The sequence below is a fragment of the Oncorhynchus kisutch genome, linkage group LG30 (genome assembly GCF_002021735.2).
Source record: "Oncorhynchus kisutch isolate 150728-3 linkage group LG30, Okis_V2, whole genome shotgun sequence".
NCBI classification, from domain to species: Eukaryota; Metazoa; Chordata; class Actinopteri; order Salmoniformes; family Salmonidae; genus Oncorhynchus; species Oncorhynchus kisutch.
Window position 1 is genome coordinate 23,990,422 of NC_034203.2, and position 24,401 is coordinate 24,014,822.

The 24,401-nt window shown below is 43.1% G+C and overlaps 1 protein-coding gene across 2 annotated transcripts in view; it reads left to right on the forward strand.

The window, feature by feature from the left end:
- The first annotated feature begins 514 nt into the window (after nt 1–514).
- Nucleotides 515–24,401, forward strand: part of LOC109874961 (hypoxanthine-guanine phosphoribosyltransferase) — a 29,959-nt gene continuing 6,072 nt past the window's right edge. The window contains exons 1-6 of one of the 2 annotated variants that reach the window (XM_020467042.2): nt 515–637; nt 742–938; nt 1,139–1,245; nt 3,391–3,574; nt 3,840–3,905; nt 22,855–22,872. In XM_020467042.2, coding sequence (XP_020322631.1) covers nt 888–938; nt 1,139–1,245; nt 3,391–3,574; nt 3,840–3,905; nt 22,855–22,872 — 426 coding nt within the window. In that variant the 5' untranslated portion in view covers nt 515–637; nt 742–887. The remainder of the gene's footprint in view (nt 638–741; nt 939–1,138; nt 1,246–3,390; nt 3,575–3,839; nt 3,906–22,854; nt 22,873–24,401) is intronic. The other variant, XM_031810277.1, reaches the window with a different exon arrangement.

Genomic DNA, 24,401 nt, shown 5'->3' on the forward strand with positions numbered 1-24,401 from the left:
TGCCTACACCTCTGCTGTTACTACATTAAGTGGCAGAATAGGCCTCTCCAACCCAGCTCCTCTTTAAATATTCAATTTCAATTTTTTTGCCCACCCAAGCCAAGCTGGTCAACCTCCCATCCTTGCCCACCCAAGCAAAACGTGTCAAAACCTCCAGTCTTTTCCCGCCCCCCATTTTTCGACACATTTACACCCATCCTTACATCAACTTACTAGTCCATTTTCCTTCATTCACATACAACATATAGACACTCATTCTCTACCGCCCTCCTACACATATTCACTCTCCCTCAGAGTCCCATTCATATGCAGTCACACACACCTCCCTCCATAGAACAGTTGACATACATGCTATATTTCCCCCTTTGTATTGTCTTTGTCAGAAATTGTGAAAAACTTAAGTTTAAATGTATTTGGCCACGGTGTATGTAAACTTCTGCCTTCCACTGTATATCACTACGTGCGCGAGCTCGATGCATGCATCTCTTGCATGTATTAAAAAAAAAAAGTTTTATCTTAGAAGCATGCTTCAGGGGAGCACCACCAGCACCTTGTAAAGTTGACAATTATATTGTTATGGGGATATTGTCTCACATTCCTACCGCCAAAAGGACCAACTGTATAGACAAGCTGTAAAGTAAGTTAAAATATAATTGTATTCAACATTCTGGCATGTAGAGGTCGTGAGAGGAAACGTTCCTGATTCAAAAGCAAATTTCAATTCAACTTTGTGTTTCCAAGCAATTTCACGCATTGCTTGTTTAGGCGAGAAGAGAACATTCTTTCACAGTGGCGCTCCTCCCTCGTGATTCGACACTCCGCCACGATCTTCGACTGACTTGTGAGTACTGCGGCTCTGAAAACGAGTTCGGGTTCCAGAAAACAACATGGCAGACGATTTGACCATTCAAACTGGCGGAAAAGACGGAGGAATTGTGGTAATTACAATGAAATTGGTTGGGAAAGTGATAGCCTACCGAACTGATGTGATAGAGGTCGACATAAAATGAGTGCATGATGTGTAAACCTCATGTGCAAACAAAGTATCTAAAGTTGTAGTCTACTGTGTTCTTGCATGCATGGAACTTAAACGGTATATAAATAATATTTGTAATGAATACTATATTTTCCCTCCTAGATCAACGATGACTGGCCAGGTTACAGTTTAGAGCTTTTTAACTATCCAAAACACTATTCTGGAGATCTAGAGTGTGTTTACATCCCACATGGTGTCATCATGGACAGGTAAACTATATAGCATGAATGCAGTAACGTTAGGCCTATATACGAATTCACTTGCATATTTCTTTCTGTGTGATCACTGACATTGGGAAACTACAAGACTATCAGTCGCCCACTCGGTGGTTAAACGGAACAATGGACAAGGAAGGGCAGTAATTAAAATCCATTATCGGGATGTTATCAGAGTGTGTGAGAATGCAAAGCCAATAGCCTACCTACAGCATATAGAGATGGAGGTTAGTCACTTGAATGTCTGTGACTCTCATTATCACTTAAAATCCTTTCTTGCAGTCAAATGACCAAATCGCCCTCTAGTGGTCTCATGGGTGGAAGGTTATTCATATTACCCACAGAAAAAAGTGTTTCTATGTCATACGGTTTTATTATATTTCTGAGATGTATATAAAGTGTAATATTGTGATACAACCTCAAAATTGAATACATTTAAACTATATCTGACATGGTACAGGTGTCTTCTTTTTTTAAAGTCTATAACCATGTGTATATTTCTGTTTCAAAGTACATTTGTTTAAGACTACCAAGAAACACTCTGTCCCTGATTTAGCCCACTGCAGTAAAAGGTTAAAAGACCTTCGCTCGGAAAAAGAAAAAATCCAAATGGGCCAATTGTGCGCCGCCTCGCTCGTCTCCCGGTCACGGCCGGCTGTGACACCGCCTGGAATCAAACCCGGGTCTGTAGTGCCGCCTCCAGCACTGCGATGCAGTGCCTTAAACCAATGCGACACCCGGGAGGCCAGAGATTCAGTTTTTAGTTCAAATGATTTGTTTGCAATATGTGAACTATAAGCGAAGACAGCTTTATAAGCTGTTTATTGTGGGGTTTGAAGACGTGTGAGAAGACAACATATTTGGTGAGAATTACAGCAGGGTACAAAATCGATTCGAGCTCTTAAAGGGGCAGTAGCCTAAATTGGGTGTACAGTTTTCCATTCCAGAATTATTTAATCTATAGTTATTCTTATGCTATTTATTCTGTTACTATTGACATGTAAACATTATTGGTATCTTCTCATCTTTTAACTAAATGGAATCTATTCGCTTCCAAAATGTAAGTAGGTGTATATATAGCTTTCTCATAACTCGTACTGATGGAATGGCTTGGCCGGCACTTTGTAAAAACCCAGAGTGCATTGAGTGAATGTTGGAAAAAGTTACTTTATAAACCTAGCAATGTGAATGCAAAGAGGACTCGGATCACAAAATAGGTGAACTGAACTGGCAAAAGAGCTGAGTCCTCATTCAAAGGCAAGGGCAGTGTGAAGACAGAGAGAACGTAGTTATTTAGCTTTTTTCTACCCCGGAGTTCACTTTAAAGAGGACTGAGATTGGTTCTTTTAAAGAGAACTATATGTAAAAACACCCTTATAAGCTGACCAAACTGCCCACATTGCAAAATAAATGTACACATACATGTTATTCAATAATTTCATACAAACTGTTTCGGCGTGTCAACGGGCGTGTGCGTAGCCAGTCACTAAAATAAACTATTCTAAAATAGAACTAGGTTCTTTAAGTAGAGCACACATGATTTTGTGACTTAAAATGGGTCAAAATTCTACAAAGATCCAGCAAAAAAAGGACCATATGCATCTCCGGTAAAATAGCAATCCTATTTTTTTCTCCAGAATTAGCAAGCAACAGCAGCAAGCAAGCTAAATGTCAATGAAAGGTTTCATGTGTGTTTCGACCTGACCCCAAATGAATATAGTTGGTTCATAGTAGGTTTTGGTTATTTTAACCTGCATATCATGAACGCGCCTGGTGGGGATAGACAAAGTCAAAATGCGGACGCACTCGCCGAGGCTGTTTAGTCAGCATGTGAGTCACACAATTTGACATCTAACTAAGATGTTTGGTAAAGTATTTCTTAAGTGAAAAAATGTGCAAGTCTCGTTGAATGACAACAAACACATCATTGAAGAATCCTAACCGTATTTCCCACTCCTACTAGGAGTCGTACTGTTGACTTCGGCTACCGAACTACCGACTCTTTTAAAATGTGCTCGAAGAGCCGGATAAAAAGCTGCCGAACATCAAAATGAACAAAAACGTCACCGAATTGTCATAACTGTTTTGACTGGAAAGCATGCGACAGGCTTTACTCCTTTCCTTCACATTGTGTTGCAGGACAGAACGGCTTGCCCGTAACATAATGGGTGACCTGGGCGACCATGACATTGTGGTGCTATGTGTTCTGAAAGCCGGGTACCAGTTCTGTGCTGACTTGGTGGAGAGGATCAAAGCACTGAGTCGTAACTCAGACCACACTCTGCCTATGAGTGTCAACTTCATCCGCCTCAAGAGTTATGTGGTAAGGACCTAAATAACACTTTTTTTTAGTGCTGGACAAGTGGAGAATTCCTCCATGATGCAATCCAATCCAAGACCCTGTGAAATCAGATACATTTTTCTTGAGGTAAAATTGTCACAGCTTGAATTGTAGTATTTCTTTCTCCGGTCCTTGTATGCCTGGTATGGGTATGTAACACTTTTTTATGTTATGACAGTATTATTAATGTTCTATATTACTGTAAGCTTTTACACCAAACTTGACCAAATATTTCACTTTCTTGTAGAATGATCAGTCCACAGAGGATCTCCACATCGTTGGAGCAGAAGACCTCTCTTTCCTGACTGGAAAGGTAAGTAGCCCTGCTGTACACAAGAAATATAACATAAATAAATACTATTTCAAATATACTACTGTTCAAAAGTTTGGCATACTTAGAAATGTCCGTGTTTTTTGTCCATTAAAATTACATCAAATTGACCAGAAATACAGTGTAGACATTGTTAATATTGCAAATTACAATTGTAGCTGGAAACGGATGATTTTTTATGGAATATCTACATAGGTGTACACAGGCCCATTATCAGCAACCATCATTCCATCATTCAAGTTTATAATTTTAAAAGGCTACTTGATCATTAGAAAACCCTTTTGCAATTATGTTAGCACAGCTGAAAACTGTTGTCTGATTAAAAAAGCAATAAAACTGGCCTTTAGACTAGTTGAGTATCTGGCCCATCAGCATTTGTGGGTTCGATTACAGGCACAAAATGGCCAGAAACAAATAACTTTCTTCTGAAACTCGTCAGTCTATTCATGTCCTAAGAAATGAAGGCTATTCAATGCAAGAAATTGCCAAGAAACTGAAGATCTGGTACAACGCTATGTACAACTCCCTTCACAGAACAGCGCAAACTGGCTCTAACCAGAATAGAAGAGAGGAGTGGGAGGCCCTGGTGCACAACTGTGCAAGAGGACAAGTAAATTAGAGTGTCTAGTTTGAGAAACAGAGTCCTCAACTGGCAGCTTCATTAAATAGTACCCGCAAACACCAGTCTCAACAGTGGAGAGGTGACTCCGGGATGCAGGCCTTCTAGACAGAGTTGCAAAGAAAAATACATATCTCAGACCTGCCATTAAAAAGAAAAGGCTATGATGGGAAAAAGAACACAGACACTGGACAGAGGATGATTGGAAAAAAGTGTTATGGACAGACGAATCGTAGGTTGAGGTGTTTGGATCACAAAGAAGAACATTTGTGAGACTGAAGAAAATTAAAAGATGCTGGAGGAGTACTTGATGCCATCTGTCAAGCATGGTGGAGGCAATCTGGGGTGCTTTGGTGGTGGTAAAGTGGGAGATTTGTTGTGGGAGCAGCTTGACCGTATGGTACGTAAGAAGTGCCCATCAAACCAATCCAAATTCTGAGAGATGGGGTGAAATCTCTTCAGATTACCTCAACAAATTAACAACTAGAATGCCAAAGGTCTGCAAGGTTGCAAATGGAGGTATCTGTGATGAAAGCAAAGTTTGAAGGACACAATTATTATTTCAATTAAAAATAATGTTTATAATCTTGTCAATGTTTTGACTATATTTCCTATTCATCTTGCTACTTATTTAATGTATGTTTTCATGGAAAACAAGAACATTTCTAAGTGACCCCAAACTTTTCAACGGTAGTGTATGTATATAAACTCAGCATAAATAGAAACGTCCTCGCACTGTCAACTGCGTTTATTTTCAACAAACTTAACATGTGTAAATATTTGTATGAACATAACAAGATTCAACAACTGAGACATAAACTGAACAAGTTCCACAGACATGTGACTAACAGAAATTGAATAATGTGTCCCTGAACAAAGGGGGGATCAAAACCAAAAGTAACAGTCAGTATCTGGTGTGCCCACCTGCTGCATTAAGTACTGTAGTGCATCTCCTCCTCATGGACTGCACCAGATTTGCCAGTTCTTGCTGTGAGATGTTACCCAATTCCTCCACCAAGGCACCTGCAAGTTCCCGGACATTTCTGGGGGGATTGGCCCTAGCCCTCACCCTCTGATCCAACAGGTCCCAGATGTGCTCAATGGTATTGAGATCCGGGCTCTTCGCTGGCCATGGCAGAATACTGACATTCCTGTCTTGCCGAAAATCACGCACAGAACGAGCAGTATGGCTGGTGGCATTGTCATGCTGGAGGGTCATGTCAGGATGAGTCTGCAGGAAGGTTACCACATGAGGGAGGATGATGTCTTCCCTGTAATGCACAGTGTTGCGATTGCCTGCAATGACAACAAGCTCAGTCCAATGATGCTGTGACACACCGCCCCAGACCATGACGGACCCTCCACCTCCAAATCGATCCCGCTCCAGAGTACAAGCCTCGGTGTAACGCTCATTCCTTCGACAATAAACACGAATCCGACCATCACCCCTGGTGAGCCAAACCGCAACTTGTCAGTGAAGAGAACTCTTTGCCAGTCCTGTCTGGTCCAGCGACGATGGGTTTGTGCCCATAGGCGACGTTGTTGCCGGTGATGTCCTATCTTACAACAGGCCTACAAGCCCTCAGTCCAGCCTCTCTCAGCCTATTGCGGACAGTCTGAGCACTGATGGAGGGATTGTGCATTCCTGGTGTAAACCGGGCAGTTGGTGCCATCCTGTACCCGTCCCGTAGGTGTGATGTTCAGATGTACCGATCCTGTGCAGGTGTTGTTACACGTGGTCTGCCACTGCGAGGACGGTCAGCTGTCCGTTATGTCTCCCTGTAGCGCTGTCTTCGGCATCTCGCAGTACGGACATTGCAATTTATTGCCCTGGCCACATCTGCAGTCCTCGTGCCTCCTTGCAGCATGCCTAAGGCACATTCATACAGATGAGTAGGGACCCTGAGCATCTTTCTTTTGATGTTTTTCAGAGTCAGTAGAAAGGCCTCTTCAGTGTCCTAAGTTTTCACAACTGTGACCTTAATTGCCTACCGTCTGTAAACTGTTAGTGTCTTAACGACCGTTCCACAGCTGCATGTTCATTAATTGTTTATGGTTCATTAAAAGTTAAAAGCATGGGAAACAGTGTTTAAACCCTTTACAATGAAGATCTGTGAAGTTATTTGGATTTTTCAAATTATCTTTGAAAGACAGTGTCCTGAAAAAGGGCTGTTTCTATTTTTGCTGAGTTTATTTTGCCCTGTGTTTAGCACATACAGGAGAGGACAATTTCTGTCATGGCTTGCGGGGCTTTCAGGATGAAGGGTAGACCATTTGCTCTCACCCTCTCCAGAGTAGGGGGGGGGGATCAGGCCCACTGGAGGGAAAGTGTACAGAAGCACGTATAGCCACTTGTGGGTCAGCGCGTCCACACTTAGAGGAGCGTTGTGATCTCTCATCGCGAAGAACAAGCAACAGTGCGCATTGTCCTGCGATGCGTTAAGATCGACGGAAGCCCTGCCATAACGCCACTACACCACCTCAACAACTTCGGGATGAATTTGCCACTCCCCGTGTTGGGGGTTCCACCGCGACAGTAAATCCTCACCCGAGTTTAGTTTGCCTGGCACATCAAATCAAATCAAATTTATTTATATAGCCCTTCGTACATCAGCTGATATCTCAAAGTGCTGTACAGAAACCCAGCCTAAAACCCCAAACAGCAAGCAATGCAGGTGTAGAAGCACGGTGGCTAGGAAAAACCTAGGAAGAAACCTAGAGAGGAACCAGGCTATGTGGGGTGGCCAGTCCTCTTCTGGCTGTGCCGGGTGGAGATTATAACAGAACATGGCCAAGATGTTCAAATGTTTATAAATGACCAGCATGGTCAAATAATAATAATAATCACAGGCAGAACAGTTGAAACTGGAGCAGCAACACGGCCAGGTGGACTGGGGACAGCAAGGAGTCATCATGTCAGGTAGTCCTGAGGCATGGTCCTAGGGCTCAGGTCCTCCGAGAGAGAGAAAGAAAGAGGGAAAGAGAGAATTAGAGAGAGCATACTTAAATTCACACAGGACAGGAGAAGTACTCCAGATATAACAAACTGACCCTAGCCCCCCTACACATAAACTACTGCAGCATAAATACTGGAGGCTGAGACAGGAGGGGTCAGGAGACACTGTGGCCCCATCCGAGGAACTCCCGGACAGGGCCAAACAGGAAGGATATAACCCCACCCACTTTGCCAAAGCACAGCCCCCACACCACTAGAGGGATATCTTCAACCACCAACTTACCATCCTGAGACAAGGCCGAGTATAGATCAAAAAGATCTCCGCCTAGGCACAACCCAAGGGGGGGCGCCAACCCAGACAGGAAGATCACACCAGTGACTCAACCCACTCAAGTGACGCACCCCTCCTAGGGACGGTATGAAAGAGCCCTAGTAAGCCAGTGACTCAGCCCCTGTAATAGGGTTTGAGGCAGAGTATCCCAGTGGAAAGAGGGGAACCGGCCAGGCAGAGACAGCAAGGGCGGTTCGTTGCTCCAGAGCCTTTCCGTTCACCTTCACACTCCTGGGCCAGACTACACTCAATCATATGACCCACTGAAGAGATGAGTCTTCAGTAAAGACTTAAAGGTTGAGACCGAATTTGCGTCTCTCACATGGGTAGGCAGACCATTCCATAAAAATGGACTCTATAGGAGAAAGCCCTGCCTCCAGCTGTTTGCTTAGAAATTCTAGGGACAATTAGGAGGCCTGCGTCTTGTGACCGTAGCGTACGTGTAGGTAGCTACGGCAGCACCAAATCAGAGAGATAGGTAGGAGCAAGCCCATGTAATGCTTTGTAGGTTAGCAGTAAAACCTTGAAATCAGCCCTTGCCTTGACAGGAAGCCAGTGTAGGGAGGCTAGCGCTAGAGTAATATGATCACATTTTTTGGTTCTAGTCAGGATTCTAGCAGCCGTATTTAGCACTAACTGAAGTTTATTTAGTGCTTTATCCGGGTAGCCGGAAAGTAGAGCATTGCAGTAATCTAACCTAGAAGTGACCAAAGCGTGGATACATTTTTCTGCATCATTTTTGGACAGAAAGTTTCTGATTTTTGCAATGTTACGTAGATGGAAAAAAGCTGTCCTTGAAAAAGTATTGATATGTACTTCAAAAGAGAGATCAGGGTCCAGAGTAACGCCAAGGTCCTTCACAGTTTTATTTGAGACGACTGTACAACCATTAAGATTAATTGTCAGATTCAACAGAAGATCTCTTTGTTTCTTGGGACCTAGAATAAGCATCTCTGTTTTGTCCGAGTTTAAAAGTAGAAAGTTTGCAGCCATCCACTTCCTTATGTCTGAAACACATGCTTCTAGCGAGGGCAATTTTGGGGCTTCATCATGTTTCATTTGCTCTGAGAGACAACAGATCTTCTCTGCTCTATAGCAAGATCTCTCTCGCCAGAGGGTGTTGTTGATTAGACCGCATTCGTCCTTGGCTGTTGATATAAGCCACCATAGACTTATTGTCTGACCTGACCAGGACATGTTGGCCCTGTAGGAATGGACGGAAGTGCCTGAGGGCTAGTAACACAGTGTAGAGCTCGAGAACCTTGATATGGGCTGTACTAATAGATTATGACCATATGCCGTTCACTGTACGCCCTTCGCCTTTCTCCCGTAGGAGTGCTAGGGCGGCTTTGGCACACTTTGTGAATGTCCATGGGGCAAGGGAATAGACCGTCTGATAAGGTGAGATATTCGCAGGCTATGCCCTCGAAGACGAACCTTAGATATCTCCTGTGTGCAGGATTAACTCAAATGTGGAAATAAGCATCCTTAAGTTCTTCTGTGGTGAACCACTCATCAGAGTTGAATCAAACAGCATACCATGCGATAGCATTCGAAATCTGTAGACTCTCAGATGCTTGTTGAGGTGCCATAAATCCAGGATGGATAATGGCTGAAGAAGCCCCGGTGAGCTTCCTCCTTTGGTACCACATGTACGGCTCCCTTGGTCAACAGAGACTGAATCTCGTCTCTGAGGACTCTGATCGCTTCCCTGTGTACAGTGAACTGCACTGTTACCATGAAACGCGGGGGACCCCTGCAATTTGTAGTCTGTACACTTGGTCTACTGGATGTAAGACCCATGGGGAGACTGCACATGCGCACCACTGCTCTCTGTGAGGGGCAAGGGAACCCGCCTGTCCCCTGGGGGCAACACTGCATGTGGGCAACCTGTCCCATGGAAGGGACCGGGGCCTGCCGGGCCTGGTGGCCCAGACAAGGACGCCCTCGAGACTTGGGGAACATTGGTGTTGACCTGCCCCAACAAGGGCTTATATGTCTTATGGTGGGGGGCTCCTGTGCTACACTTCTGCCGTGTGTAAATGAGCTTGTGTGTCCCGAGGAGACTCTGTTTGTCGAGGCCAGAGGAGCTCTGCCAGCTTCTCGAGCCCCGGTCTTGCGCTAGGTGTGCAGCTTCTTTCCATTCCCTCCGGGTGGAGCCGAGGGGGTCTCCGCTGCTCGTTGCTTGGAGTGACACCTGTGCCCTGAGGCAGCGCGTTGCTGGTGAGCGGACTATGTTTGTCCCTGGGTCGGCGTGGCCGGAGAAAGCTGCTGAGGCTTCTTAGGGATCCTTCTGTTCTGGGAGGGAGGCCTCATGGTTTCGACCTGGGAGAACATGGGCTTAGGGGCTTGTTTCCGTGGTAACTTGAACCTGGTCTGTATCTCCGATATGGCTGGTCCAAACAGTCTGGTGGAATTGATCTGTACACTCAGGATCTTTCCCTTCTCCCTCTGACACCCTTGCGTTGTTCAGCTAGAGGACTTTCTGGCCAAAGGTCACATGCGCCATGACCCTCCCAGAAGCGTCAGCGGTACACTTGAGGGTCCGGGTGGTATGGTCGGCAAGGTGACTTAGCTCCATTAGCTTGGAAGGTGGGGGAGGCGTAGGAGACTCAACATCAAGTTAGGTGGCAGCGGGTCTGATTGCCTCGAAGATGTGGAGGTCAGTTATTGACTCCTGGCCCACCTCTTCAGTCAGTCTGGCTAAGTAGCACAAACTGGGCAGAGGGGAGAAATTCTTCAGGGGTGTAATCCATCTCCTGGTCAGAGAGGGCGCTGCCTGATGCGGCTAGATACATGCCCTCGTCCGCACTTCTGGATTTCGTCGGAATCAAGGTCCACGCCCTGGGAAAGGTGGGGGTTCTCTGAATCATCCTGAAGCAGGAGATGCCTGAGTAGCTTCTCCTTCCTCTGAGAATTTGTTATCAACAGAGTCGTCCTCGAGCAAGGACGAGGCCTGGGCAATACTTTCCATGTACTTCGCTCTACGTCTAAGGACACCGGAGCCCAGCTGAGCGCAATGCACTCAACTAGCGGGGTCAGTGAGGGATGCGGATGGGAATCCGTTCCGGATATGCAATGACCACAATTGCCATGGCATGCTTTGCTAGGCTTGCGCTGCTTTTTCTCCCCCTTCCCTGACAACTTGGCCGATAAACTTGTTGATATCTTGTTTCGACCGGACAAACAAAGCAAATGGAATTACCGGGGGGCTAGCTAGCCACGCGCTACCAATACAACGTGAAGTTGGGAGAGACACAGGGTAATTTGAGTTTGAGCAGAAACAGAAACAGAAATCTTTATTTACTAGCGTGGTGGGAAATAAATATATCCTGCCTATACTTTTGGTGTATTGAAAGTAGTGCCAACAGTGATGCTAGCTAATTAGCTGGCTATCTTCACCTGAGGGATGATAGCCATCTAGCCGAGCCGTTGCGTGCGATACCAAGTGCCAACTCGGTGTGTAAACCAAGTAACTTGAGATAGAACAAACGGCTGGGGTTATCTTTCACAGGGGAATGTAAAAAGTATGGTGCTTCAATGGTGGGGTAACACACTGAATAAATAGCACCGCACATTCCTAGCTAAACAACCTAAATGGGAATTTAGCCCAGAGGTTGCTAGCTAAAACACCAGTGGTGCCGTTAGCCCACTAACTAGTCAAGACATTCAAAAGTTCAGCTAGCTAACTCCGAACGGTGGGAACTGACTGAGAGCTAGAGACCCTGGGTAGAAGTAGGTCAAATGTGTGGGAACCTGCTATTAGCGGGATGCTAAAGCAGTGGAGCTAGCTAGCTTACAACGGCAATTGTGTGTAGGCAACAGGTGTACTGTAGCTAGCCAACAACTGAGGTAACTTCACTTGGTAAAGCAGAATTCCTGATAATAGAAAATAAGCCACTCATCGCTCTGTGGTAACACACACCGAAACAAACAGTTAAGTTCAGAGCTAGGTTTCTGAAGAAAGCTGCTTAACGAGTTAGTAACCAAATAGACTTGTGAAGAGGCGAATAATGAGGAAACCAGAGCAGTGCAGGGTGTTATATAGACACGGGGCATACACCCACAAAGCTCTGATTGGCCTGTTAGGCGTGATTGAATAAGGCTTCAACCAATGACCCGCAAAAGAAGACGTGTCCCAGAGTGAGATGTCGATACTGAGTCGACTGAAATAGAACCTTTATTAGCAGATATATTTATGAGCCAATACCGGTACTGATTTAAAAAAACTAAAATGTGTCTTGAAAGCAGTGGATATGATCATGATCATGTGTTTCTCAGTAGTAGTTGTTGTTAATCTGAACTGGGTGAGATTTGGTGCAGTGTCTCTCAGCAACCACAATGGGGCAGTCTTCCCCATGTCTCTTCTCAGAAGAAGTGTCACAGAAGCTTTGGAGCTCAAATCAACGGCTGTGGTTAGTAATGGCCCTGATCAGAGCTATGACCACATTTTTCCTTTTCTGCCAAGACTAGAATTTATCACTATTTCTGTCACTGCTGCGACCAATAGTCCTGCTACTTATATAGATTATATTAGCAGCATGCTGTACATTTTGTTTAAATATCTGCTGATGTCATACTAGAAATGTCACTATTGCTCATTGTCTCTTAAGAACAAGACAATGGCTTAGTCTAATCTGTGTGTGCATACAGCCATTAATGGGATCAAAGGTCAGCGAGGGAGATGCTGCTGGCATATAAATCAAAACACACACACACACACAAGCTGTACACACACTGGTACACCCTGTAGTGAGGCGTGGCCCGGATGTCAGTGTGTAGGAACATGCTGAACCACTAAATTATGGGGTGGTGAGTTTAACTCATTGCTCTATTGCTTTTCTTCACAGAGAATATTTGGACTGTGTGTGAAATATTTTAGATTAAGTAATTGTGGCCTAGGGAAAGTTGCCACTTTTTATTAATGATGTACTGTAGATACTAGCTAGAGATTATGCTAATTGATCATTAATGTTATTATGTCACACCTTCCAGTTTGTATCCATGTAGTTTACACTGTCTGGATTGAGGATTAAGGTTAATAATTCTTTACTGTCTGGAAGGAATTAATGACACTACTGAGCCCCAGACAGACAAAGCATCAACTCAGCATGGCTTCATTTCTGCTTGACTGCATCCTTTGTTTCACGTGAAATGACAGCACTACTACTGTATGTAGCTAAGTTTGTTTTCACACATCATGTTTGGAATGTCTTCTCTTGAGAATGCCTTGGTTCGTATTAAGCAGATAAGCAAGGCATCCTTCAGACATGCCTTGTGTAATCACTAATATCATGTAGTAAGTCACACTGCTAGCATTAATAATCAGGAGGAGTATGATCATGCTCCTGGATGACGGGGTAGGAAGCCGTTGTTTTGCCCAGATGCCAAAATTTTGTCCCCAACATGTGGTGTCTGGTATTGGCTGGCTGTCCCTTCTTGAGTGGGTCAACAGTGTGAAGCATGCCTCTGATTTTAATTTTGCAATATCAGGAATGTTCTGTTCTTCTGTAACTGGAAAACAAGACTTTTAATCATAATGAATCACTTTGTCTACAGGGAAAACACCAAATGAGTAGCTAGTATTATGAAGCCATTAGTCACTTGTATGTTACTGACTTCACAATATCTTTGTGTGAGCATAGGGGCAAGTCCAGAGTTATGGTAAAATCTCCCACAGTTACTTATACGACCACATTTTCCCCGAACTGTTAAATATCTGCTCCACAGTACGATTCAAAGATGTTTGCAGAAAGAATGGGGTGTCAGCTTTGACATGACTCCTTGAGTTTAAAAACAAATATTTTGGTTATTGAACTAGAGTAGGTGAAGTGGAATTACATCCGATTACAAAATTAAGTCCCTGATCTGTACTATACAGAAATGCATAATTATGGATATGAATATCATTCTCTTCATGGTGATGTATCCTGAATAGGTACTCAAAGGTGGAAATATGTCATATCCGTCTTTTGCATATTTGGGTATTATTCCACACACTGGCTATAATTGTAATAAGCTCCACCCCCAAACATGACCTAATTTGCTTGGTCTGGGCGAGACCAAATCTGAAACAATCATAGACGTCTATGTTTCACAAATTTGGACATCACAGTAAAGTTCGGTAGATTACAGGAAGGTAGATATGTACAGTACAATAAAGTACATTATACTGTATTCTACTCTACTGTTCTGTACTATCCAAACTTGCGAAACATAGACGTCTATGATTGGTTCAGACTTATGAGGCGCATTCGCATACCGAAGGGACGCATAGGGTGTGAGTAGCTCCGTTCTGTACCGACAGAACTGATTATATGTAGAAACCAGACAGAGCTTAAATTAATCCTCTAATGGGGCCTCACAAGTGGCTCAGCGGTCTAAGGACTACACTACAGCCTCGTGTTCGATCCCAGGTTGTGTCACAGCCCGCCATGACCGGGAGTCCCATGAAGCGGCGCACAATTGGCCTAGTGTCGTCTGGGTTAGGGGAGGGTTTGGCCGGCCAGGATTCCCTTGCTTTCCTTGTCTCATCGTGCTCTTGCGACTCCTTGTGGCGAGCCGGGCTCCTACAAGCTGACAACGGTAGTCAGTTGGACGGTGTTTCCTCCGACACATTGGTGTGGCTGGCTTCTGGGTTAAGTGTGTCAAAAAGCGGAGCGGTTTGGCAGGGTCGTATTTTGGAGGGTTAAGTGTGTCAAAAAGCGGAGTGGTTTGGCAGGGTCGTATTTTGGAGGGTTAAGTGTGTCAAAAAGCGGAGCGGTTTGGCAGGGTCGTATTTTGGAGGGTTAAGTGTGTCAAAAAGCGGAGCGGTTTGGCAGGGTCGTATTTTGGAGGGTTAAGTGTGTCAAAAAGCGGAGTGGTTTGGCAGGGTCGTATTTTGGAGGGTTAAGTGTGTCAAAAAGCGGAGCGGTTTGGCAGGGTCGTATTTTGGAGGACGCAGGGCTCTCGACCTTTGCCTCTGTCGAGTCTGCAGGGGAGTTGCAGTGATGAGACAAGATTGTAAATATCAATTGGTTACCACGAAATTGGGGAGAAAAAAGGGGTAAAAATCAATCAATCATTAAGCCTCTAAAATCAATAGATAAATATATCCCAAAGCAACTGGGAGAGAGTGAGTGGTCAGTTGTGTACAACAGCGAACCAATCAGTTGGTAACACAAGGCAGTGACACAAACGCAACAAGCCATGGCTTCCCCCAGAGGAAAAGGAGCAACAAACGAGAGTAATGAACAGCTAAAGGGTATCCAAGAAAACATAGCTAAATTGCTCTCAATGCCCACCAAAACAAATGAACTGAAAATAGAATGAAATGAAAGTAGATTCACTTGAAAAGAAAGTAGAGGCTATCGTGTCAGATACGCACAAACAAGGTGTGCGCATGAACGAACAAGACAACAAAACGTTATTTTTTGGAAACACTGTTTCAAACTTTAGAAGATGAATTGGACCGGCAAGAAAATAGAATGAGATGAAACATGAGAATATTGTCCTTACTGGAAGATGAGGAAAAAGGAGACCTTTCCAGCTACGTGGTCAAACTGATATCAGAAGAACTTCACGTGAGTATATCACCAGAGGATCTGGAAAAAATGCCATAGGAGCGGCATGAAACAGAAGAACGCTAAATACCCTTGCATGGTAATCTTCAAGCCATGCAACTTTCAAATTCTGAAAAGACAATACAAAGGGGGAAATATAGCATGTATGTCAACTGTTCTATGGAGGGAGGTGTGTGTGACTGCATATGAATGGGACTCTGAGGGAGAGTGAATATGTGTAGGAGGGTGGTAGAGAATGAGTGTCTATATGTTGTATGTGAATGAAGGAAAATGGACTAGTAAGTTGATGTAAGGATGGGTGTAAATGTGTCGAAAAGGGGGGGGCGGGAAAAGATGGGAGGTTTTGACACGTTTTGCTTGGGTGGGCAAGGATGGGAGGTTGACCAGCTTGGCTTGGGTGGGCAAAAAAATTGAAATTGAATATTTAAAGAGTAGCTGGGTTGGAGAGGCCTATGCCGCCACTTAATGTAGTAACAGCAGAGGTGTAGGCATCCTGATGAATAAGAATACACCCTTTTCCCTTATATCCCAGCACACGGACCACAGCACACGGACCAAGGAGGATATTTTTCTAATTTTGAATTGTATTTTACATGGGGAAAAATACACATTGATTTCATTGTATATCCCCCCAGGGGCAAAAGTGGTGTTTTTACAGTTGAAGTCAGAAGTTTACATACACCTTAGCCAAATACATTTAAACTCAGTTTTTCACAATTGCTGGAATGTAATCCTAGTAAAAATTCCCTGTTTTAGGTCAGTTAGGATTACCACTTTATTTTAAGGATGTGAAATGTCAGAATAATAGAGAGAATGATTTATTTCAGCTTTTATTTCTTTCATCACATTTCCAGTGGGTCATAAGTTTACATACACTCAATTAGTATTTGGTAGCATTGCCGTTAAATTGTTTAACTTGGGTCAAATGTTTTGGATAGCCTACCACAAGCTTCCCACAATAATTTGGGTGAATTTTGGCCCATTCCTCCTGACAGAGCTGGTGTAACTGAGTCAGGTTTGAAGGCCTCCTTGCTCACACACGATTTTTCAGTTCTGCCCACAAATTGTCTATAGGCTTGAGGTCAGGGCTTTGTGATGGCCACTCCAACACCTTGGCTTTGTTGTCCTTAAGCCATTTTGCCACAACTTTGGAAGTATACTTGGAGTCATTGTCCATTTGGAAGACCCATTTGCGACCAAGCTTTAACTTGAACTTTAACTGGTGTCTTGAGACGTTGCTTCAATGTATCCACATAATTTTCCTGCCTCATGATGCCATCTATTTTCTGAAGTGCACCAGTCCCTCCTACAGCAAAGCACCCCCACAACATGATGCTGCCACCCCCGTGCTTCACGGTTGGGATGGTGTTCTTCGGCTTGCAAGCCTCCCCCCTTTTCCTCCAAACATAACAATGGTCATTATGGCCAAACAGTTCTATTTTTGTTTCATCAGACAAGAGGACATTTCTCCAAAAAGTACAATCTTTGACCCCATGTGCAGTTGCAAACTGTAGTCTGGCTTTTTTATGGCGGTTTTGGAGCAGTGTCTTCTTCCTTGCTGAGCGGCCTTTCAGGTTATGTCGATATAGGACTCGTTTTACTGTGGATATAGATACTTTTGTACCGGTTTCCTCCAGCATCTTCGCAAGGTCCTTTACTGTTATTCTGGGATTGATTTGCACTTTTCGCACCAACGTATGTTCATCTCTAGGAGACAGAGAGTGTCTTCTTCCTGAGTGGTATGACACCTGCGTGGTCCCATGGTGTTTATACCTGCGTACTATTGTTTGTACAGATGAATGTGCTACCTTCAGGCGTTAGGAAATTGCTCCCAAGGATGAACCACACTTTTTTTTTTTGATCTTGGCTGATTTGTTTTAATTTTCCCATGTCAAGCAAAGAGGCACTGAGTTTGAAGGTAGGCCTTGAAATAGATCCATAGGTACACTGCCAATTCACGCAAATGATGTCAATTAGCCTTCCAGAAGCTTCTAAAGCCATGACATCATTTTCTGGAATTTTCCAAGCTGTTTAAAGGCACAGTCAACTTTGTGTATGTAAACTTCTGACCCACTGGAATTGTGATACAGTGAATTGTAAGTGAAATAGTCTGTCTGTTGTTGGAAATATTACTTGTGTCATGCACAAAGTAGATGTCCTAACCGACTTGCCAAAACTATAGATATTTGTGGAGTGGTTGAAAAACGGGTTTTAATGACTCCAACCTAAGTTGGACTCCAACCTTCCAACTTCAACTGTAGATATAATTCAAGCTATACTAGATCAGACCCAGACAGGAACTATTGTATTTAGCAGGTGACCTAAATCAAGGATTCAGCAAGTTAGACAGACGTAGCAATAAAAAAAGGCTAATTCAAGGATTCAATATTTTACAGGACACATGGAGATTAATATTCCCAACGACAAAAGATTACTTATTCTTATTCTTATTTAAGTAAGAAAAGCTATTCAAGACAAATCAACATTATACCAGTGGAAGGGACTCAACTGTGGTTTGTGACGACTATGATTTCCCATTGTTGCCAATTCAATTGCAGTAATTATTTTACTGATATATATATATATATATATATATATATATATATATATATATATATATACAGTATATACACTGCTCAAAAAAATAAAGGGAACACTAAAATAACACATCCTAGATCTGAATGAATTAAATATTCTTATTAAATATTTTTTTCTTTACATAGTTGAATGTGCTGACAACAAAATCACACAAAAATTATCAATGGAAATCAAATGTATCAATCCATGGAGGTCTGGATTTGGAGTCACACTCAAAATTAAAGTGGAAAACCACACTACAGGCTGATCCAACTTTGATGTAATGTCCTTAAAACAAGTCCAAATGAGGCTCAGTAGTGTGTGTGGCCTCCACGTGCCTGTATGACCTCCCTACCACACCTGGGCATGCTCCTGATGAGGTGGGGGATGGTCTCCTGAGGGATCTCCTCCCAGACCTGGACTAAAGCATCCGCCATCTCCTGGACAGTCTGTGGTGCAACGTGGCATTGGTGGATGGAGCGAGACATGATGTCCCAGATGTGCTCAATTGGATTCAGGTCTGGGGAACGGGCGGGCCAGTCCATAGCATCAATGCCTTCCTCTTGCAGGAACTGCTGACACACTCCAGCCACATGAGGTCTAGCATTGTCTTGCATTAGGAGGAACCCAGGGCCAACCGCATATGGTCTCACAAGGGGTCTGAGGATCTCATCTTGGTACCTAATGGCAGTCAGGCTACCCCTGGCGAGCACATGGAGGGCTGTGCGGCCCCCCAAAGAAATGCCACCCCACACTATGACTGACCCACCGCCAAACCGGTCATGCTGGAGGATGTTGCAGGCAGCAGAACGTTCTCCACGGCGTCTCCAGACTGTCACATGTGCTCAGTGTGAATCTGTGAAGAGCACAAGGCGCCAGTGGCGAATTTGCCAATCTTGCAAATGCCAAACGTCCTGCACAGTGTTGGGCTGTAAGCACAACCCCCACCTGTGGATGTCGGGCCCTCATACCACCCTCATGGAGTCTGTTTCTGCACATTTGTGGCCTGCTGGAGGTCATTTTGCAGGGCTCTGTCAGTGCTCCTCCTTGCACAAAGGCGGAGGTAGCGGTCCTGCTACTGAGTTGTTGCCCTCCTACAGCCTCCTCCACATCTCCTGATGTACTGGCCTGTCTCCTGGTAGCGCCTCCATGGTCTGGACACTACGCTGACAGACACAGCAAACCTTCTTTTATTTTTATTTTACCAGGCAAGTCAGTTAAGAACAAATTCTTATTTTCAATGACGGCCTAGGAACAGTGGGTTAACTGCCTGTTCAGGGGCAGAACGACATATTTGTACCTTGTCAGCTCGGGGGTTTGAACTCGCAACCTTCCGGTTACTAGTCCAACACTCTAACCACTAGGCTACCCTGCCGGCCCTTCTTGCCACATCTCACATTGATGTGCCATCCTGGATGAGCTGCACTACCTGAGCCACTTGTGTGGGTTGTAGACTCCGTCTCATGCTACCACTAGAGTGAAAGCACCGCCAGCATTCAAAAGTGACCAAAACATCAGCCAGGAAGCATAGGAACTGAGAAGTGGTCTGTGGTCCCCACCTGCAGAACCACTCCTTTATTGGGTGTGTCTTGCTAAATGCCTATAATTTCCACCTGTTGTCTATTCCATTTGCACAACAGCATGTGACATATATTGTCAATCAGTGTTGCTTCCTAAGTGGACAGTTTGATTTCACAGAAGTGTGATTGACTTGGAGTTACATTGTGTTGTTTAAGTGTTCCCTTTATTTTTTTGAGCAGTGTATATATATATATATATATATATATATATATATATATATTTTTAGGTTTGTCATTTTTAAATCACTTGGTATAAAACATGCATAGCTATTTGGTGGTTTAGCTATTCATGTGGTTAATGCTTTATGTACATTTTGCAAATCCATCTCAACCGAGTGGTTCAACTCGCCATGGAAGTCGAAGAAGGTGTCCTCTGGCAACGGGGGTCTCCATGGAGATGTTGATCCCGGAACTGACACAGACTAGAAACAGCATTGCCTCCCTGGATCCAGAGGTTCCGGTGCATTGTCCTTGGTGGCTTCCCAATCAAGATCGGATCCGGAAGTACCTGCGTCTTCATCCTCGGTTCTGTCTCCCTCTCCGGTGGCTTCTACCTGGGGTTCAGATCCTCGGCACTCCCAACCTCACCAGACCGTGAACATTTGAAAATGAATTTAAAAAACACATTTTAGCATTAAAAGACGGCCAATATTTTCAGGTCCAATACCATCGTTGGGCCGCGGGTGTGAAAGATTCAGCAGACTGCTGGCATTACACATCTTGCTAAAATACTACTGTAGCTCTGCTGGAGTCACTTTTATTGATAACTTTGACACCTTCTGGAAACAGAAGATACTCTACAGGAATGACGGAGTCCATCCAAATCTTCTTGGCTCCTGGTTTTGTAGTGATTCATATGTTGATGATGTAAAGAATATTTGCTGGTCTGTGGTATGTAATGAGGAGCAACCCGACGCTGCACTTGACACATTTATAAACTACTTATTCCAGTTACTAATAAGCACACACCCATTAAAAAATGACTGTAAAAACGGTTAAATCCCCTTGGATTGATGAGGAATTGAAAAATTGGTTGAGAGGGTTGAGGAAAAAGTTACGGCAATTATGTCTGTCAGCCACACTGTGGCGAAGGTACTGCAAATTAAGAAATCATGTGACTAAACTAAAGAAATAGAAACTACACTATGAAACAAAGAAAGTATATAAAGAATGATCGTAAAAGCTTTGGGGCACCTTAAATTCTTAAATTACATTTTGAATGGGGAAAAAGCCAACTCAGCTCCTTCATTCATTGAATCAGATGGCTCATTCATCACAAAGCCCACTGATATTTCAAACTACTTTAATGATTTTTTCATTGGCAAGATAAGCAAACGTAGGGATGACATGCCAGCAACAAACTCTGACACTACACATCAAAGTATATCGGACCAAATTATGAAAGACACAAATTGTACTTTTGAATTCCGTAAAGTCAGTGTGGAAGACGTGAAAAAAGTATTGTTGTCTATCAACAATGACAAGCCACCAGTCTGACAATCTGGATGGAAAATTACTGAGGATAATAGCATATGATATTTTCACTCCTATTTGCCACATCTTAAATTTAAGCCTACTAGAGAGTGTGTGCTATCAGGCCTGGAGGGAAGCTAAATTCATTCCACTAACCATGAATAGTAAAGCCCCCTTTACTGGCTCAAATAGCCGACCAATCAGCCTCTTACCAACCCTTAGTAAACTTATGAAAAAAATGGTGTTTGACCAGATACAATGCTATTTCACAGTAAACAAATTGACAACAGAATCTCAGCATGATTATATGAAAGGACACTCAGCAAGCACAGCACTTACACAAATGACTGATGATTGGCTGAGAGAAATTAATGATAAAATGACTGTGGGAGCTGTCTTGTCAGACTTCAGTGCAGCTTTTGACATTATCGATCAAAGTCTGCTGCTGGAAATGTGTTATGGCTTTACACTCCCTGCTATAATGTGGATAAAGAGTTACTTGTCTAACAGAACACAGAAGGTGTTCTTTAATGGAAGCCTCTCAAATATAATCCTGTTCGAATCAGGAATTCCCCAGGGTAGCTGTTTGCTTTTTTCCATTTTTACTAATGGCATGCCACTAACTTTGGGTAAAGCCAGAGTGTCTATGTATGCTGATGATGCAAAACTTTACACGTCAGCTACAGCGACTGAAATGACTGCAACACTCAACAAAGAGCTGAAGTTAGTTTCAGAGTGGGTGGCAAGGAATAAGTTAGCCCTAAATATTTATAAAACTAAAAGCATTGTATGTGGAACATATGGGAAATAATGTAAGTTGAGTTGAGATGACTAAACTGCTTGGAGTTACCCTAGATTGTTAACTGTCATGGTCAAAACATATTGATGCAGTAGTAGCTAAAATGGGGAGAAGTCTGTCCATAATAAAGTGCTGCTCTGCCTTCTTAAGAACACTATCAACAAGGCAGGTCCTACAGGCCCTAGTTTTGTCGCACCTAGACTACTGTTCAGTGGTGTGGTCAGGTGCCACAAAAAATAACTTAGAAAAATTGCAATTGGCTCAGACCAGGGTAGCACGGCTGGACCTTGGATGTACACAGAGCTAATATTATATTAATATATTAATAATATTAATACCTCTCCTGGCTCAAAGTGGAGGAGAGATTGACTTCATCGCTACTTTTATTTATGAGAGGTATTGAGATGTTGAATGCACCAAACTGTCTGTCTAAACTACTGGCACACAGCTCGGACACCCATGCATACCCCACATGACATGCCACAAGAGGTCTCTTCACAGTCCCTAAGTCCAGAACAGACTATGGGAGGCACACAGTACTACATAGACTACATGGAATTCTATTCCACATCAAGTAACTCATGCCAGCAGTAAAATTAGATTTAAAAACAGATTTAAAAAACACCTTATGGAACAGCAGGGACTGTGAAGCAACACAAACAATGGCACAGAGACATGCATACACACACAATGACACGCACTATACGTACACATGGATTTAGTACTGTAGATATGTGGTAGTGGTGGAGTAGGGGCCTGAGGGCACACAGTGTGTTGCGAAATCTGTGAATGTATTGTAATGTTTTTAAAATGGTATAAACTGCCTTAATTTAGCTGGACCCCAGGAAGAGTGCAGCTAATGGGGATCCATAATAAATACAAATACAAATGTTCTCTTGGGATGCATGCACATCCACAAGTACAGTGAAATGCCTTTCTTGCAAACTAAAAGATTGGTAGATAAGTCGTTATGTATTCCTACCCATGCATAACTGCGTCCTTTCTCTTTTTTTTCTATGACATGCTCACAAAAGAACGTCCTAATCGTAGAGGTGAGTCAACATGCTTTCCCCCCCCTTCCTCTTCTCTATTTAAGTCTGAGTGCATCCATCAAATACTCCATCACTTTCTCCATATGTTTATCCAGGCCATGGGGGAGCAGAGGACATTGCCTCATGGCTCTCATTCTCTGTATGTAGGTCTAGGTTCTACCAGACCAGGGTCATATTCATTGGGCACCAAACAGAAGAAAACAGACAAACAGGGAAGGACTATACAAACTTATCCAATAAGAAACGCTTGTTTTCGTTATAAGTTGAAAAACGTTATGGTGTGCTCTAATGAATACGACCCTGAATTGGACATAGTAAAAACTTTTTTAATTGACTGTCTCTGTCCATTAGGGAAGTTTGATTGTCCCTTCTCAGAATTGATTCAAGAAACTTTCCTCTCAGCAGCACAGTAATTGGGAGCCTATTATAGGGACCTCTACTTTGGGAAGGATTCTCTTTGAAATGACTGAAAGCATTACTGTCATACAATGAGTGCTTACATTAAGCAGAGATCTTTAGAACAAGCATATGAATACAGCTGTGTTCATTAGTAGTCTATACAGAAACATGGATAAAATGTACAGAATCAAAGTAAATTGCATGTATAATGGGGGAGGGGCAGTAATTGGAAGTTGGGTATGCGGTCTATCAAAATAAGCCCTCATCAAGTCCATATCCCTTCCATTTTCAATTACCCTCTTTATAGTTTGTGCAGCCCTGTTCTTTGTATTACAGAGTAGGTCTTCATATTAAAAGGACATAGTCTCTCATTTCTAGTTTCATCCTCATTATTATAGGGAAATGTGTTCTATGTCATCCCCCTCACAATCTCCCACCTACACACACCAGTCCTGGGTTAAGCTACTATTTCAGTTATTTCAACTTTACTTTTCAATACATTTCAAAACAGGTATTCAAATAAACTTTATTTGGAAAAACAAGTAGTTTAATATTTTAATTTTGGAGAATCTCTTAGACAATTGGTTAACGTTATGTATACTAACCTTTAGGTATAAAATAGTAAAGAATGGCTACTTCTCAGAAAGTATTAATCTGTCGAGGAGTAAAACAAGGCTGTCTGCTATCGCTATATCTATTTATTATGGCCATCGAAATGTTAGCTATTAAAGTCAGATCCAACAATAATATGAAGGGGCTAGAAATCCAGGGCTTAAACACAAACTTGTCATTGTACGCTGAGGATTCATGTTTTCTTTTAAATCCACAATTTGGATCCCTCCACAGCCTCAGAGGATCTAGATCATTTTTCTTACCTCTGGATTACAATGAAATTATGATAAGTGTACTATATTACGTATTGGATCACAAAAAAATACATCTTTTACATTACCGTGTAGTTTTCCATGGCCTTTTTCCCTTATTATTGCCATTCTTTAAGCAAGCCATAGAAAGTTGCTTGATATTTCAGTTTAATTGACTTGGAAAAGACTGAACAAATATTACAACAAATTGTAAATTATATCATAAATAGGACTGGTGGAGTTACTGTAGTTGGGAAGAGATTTTCG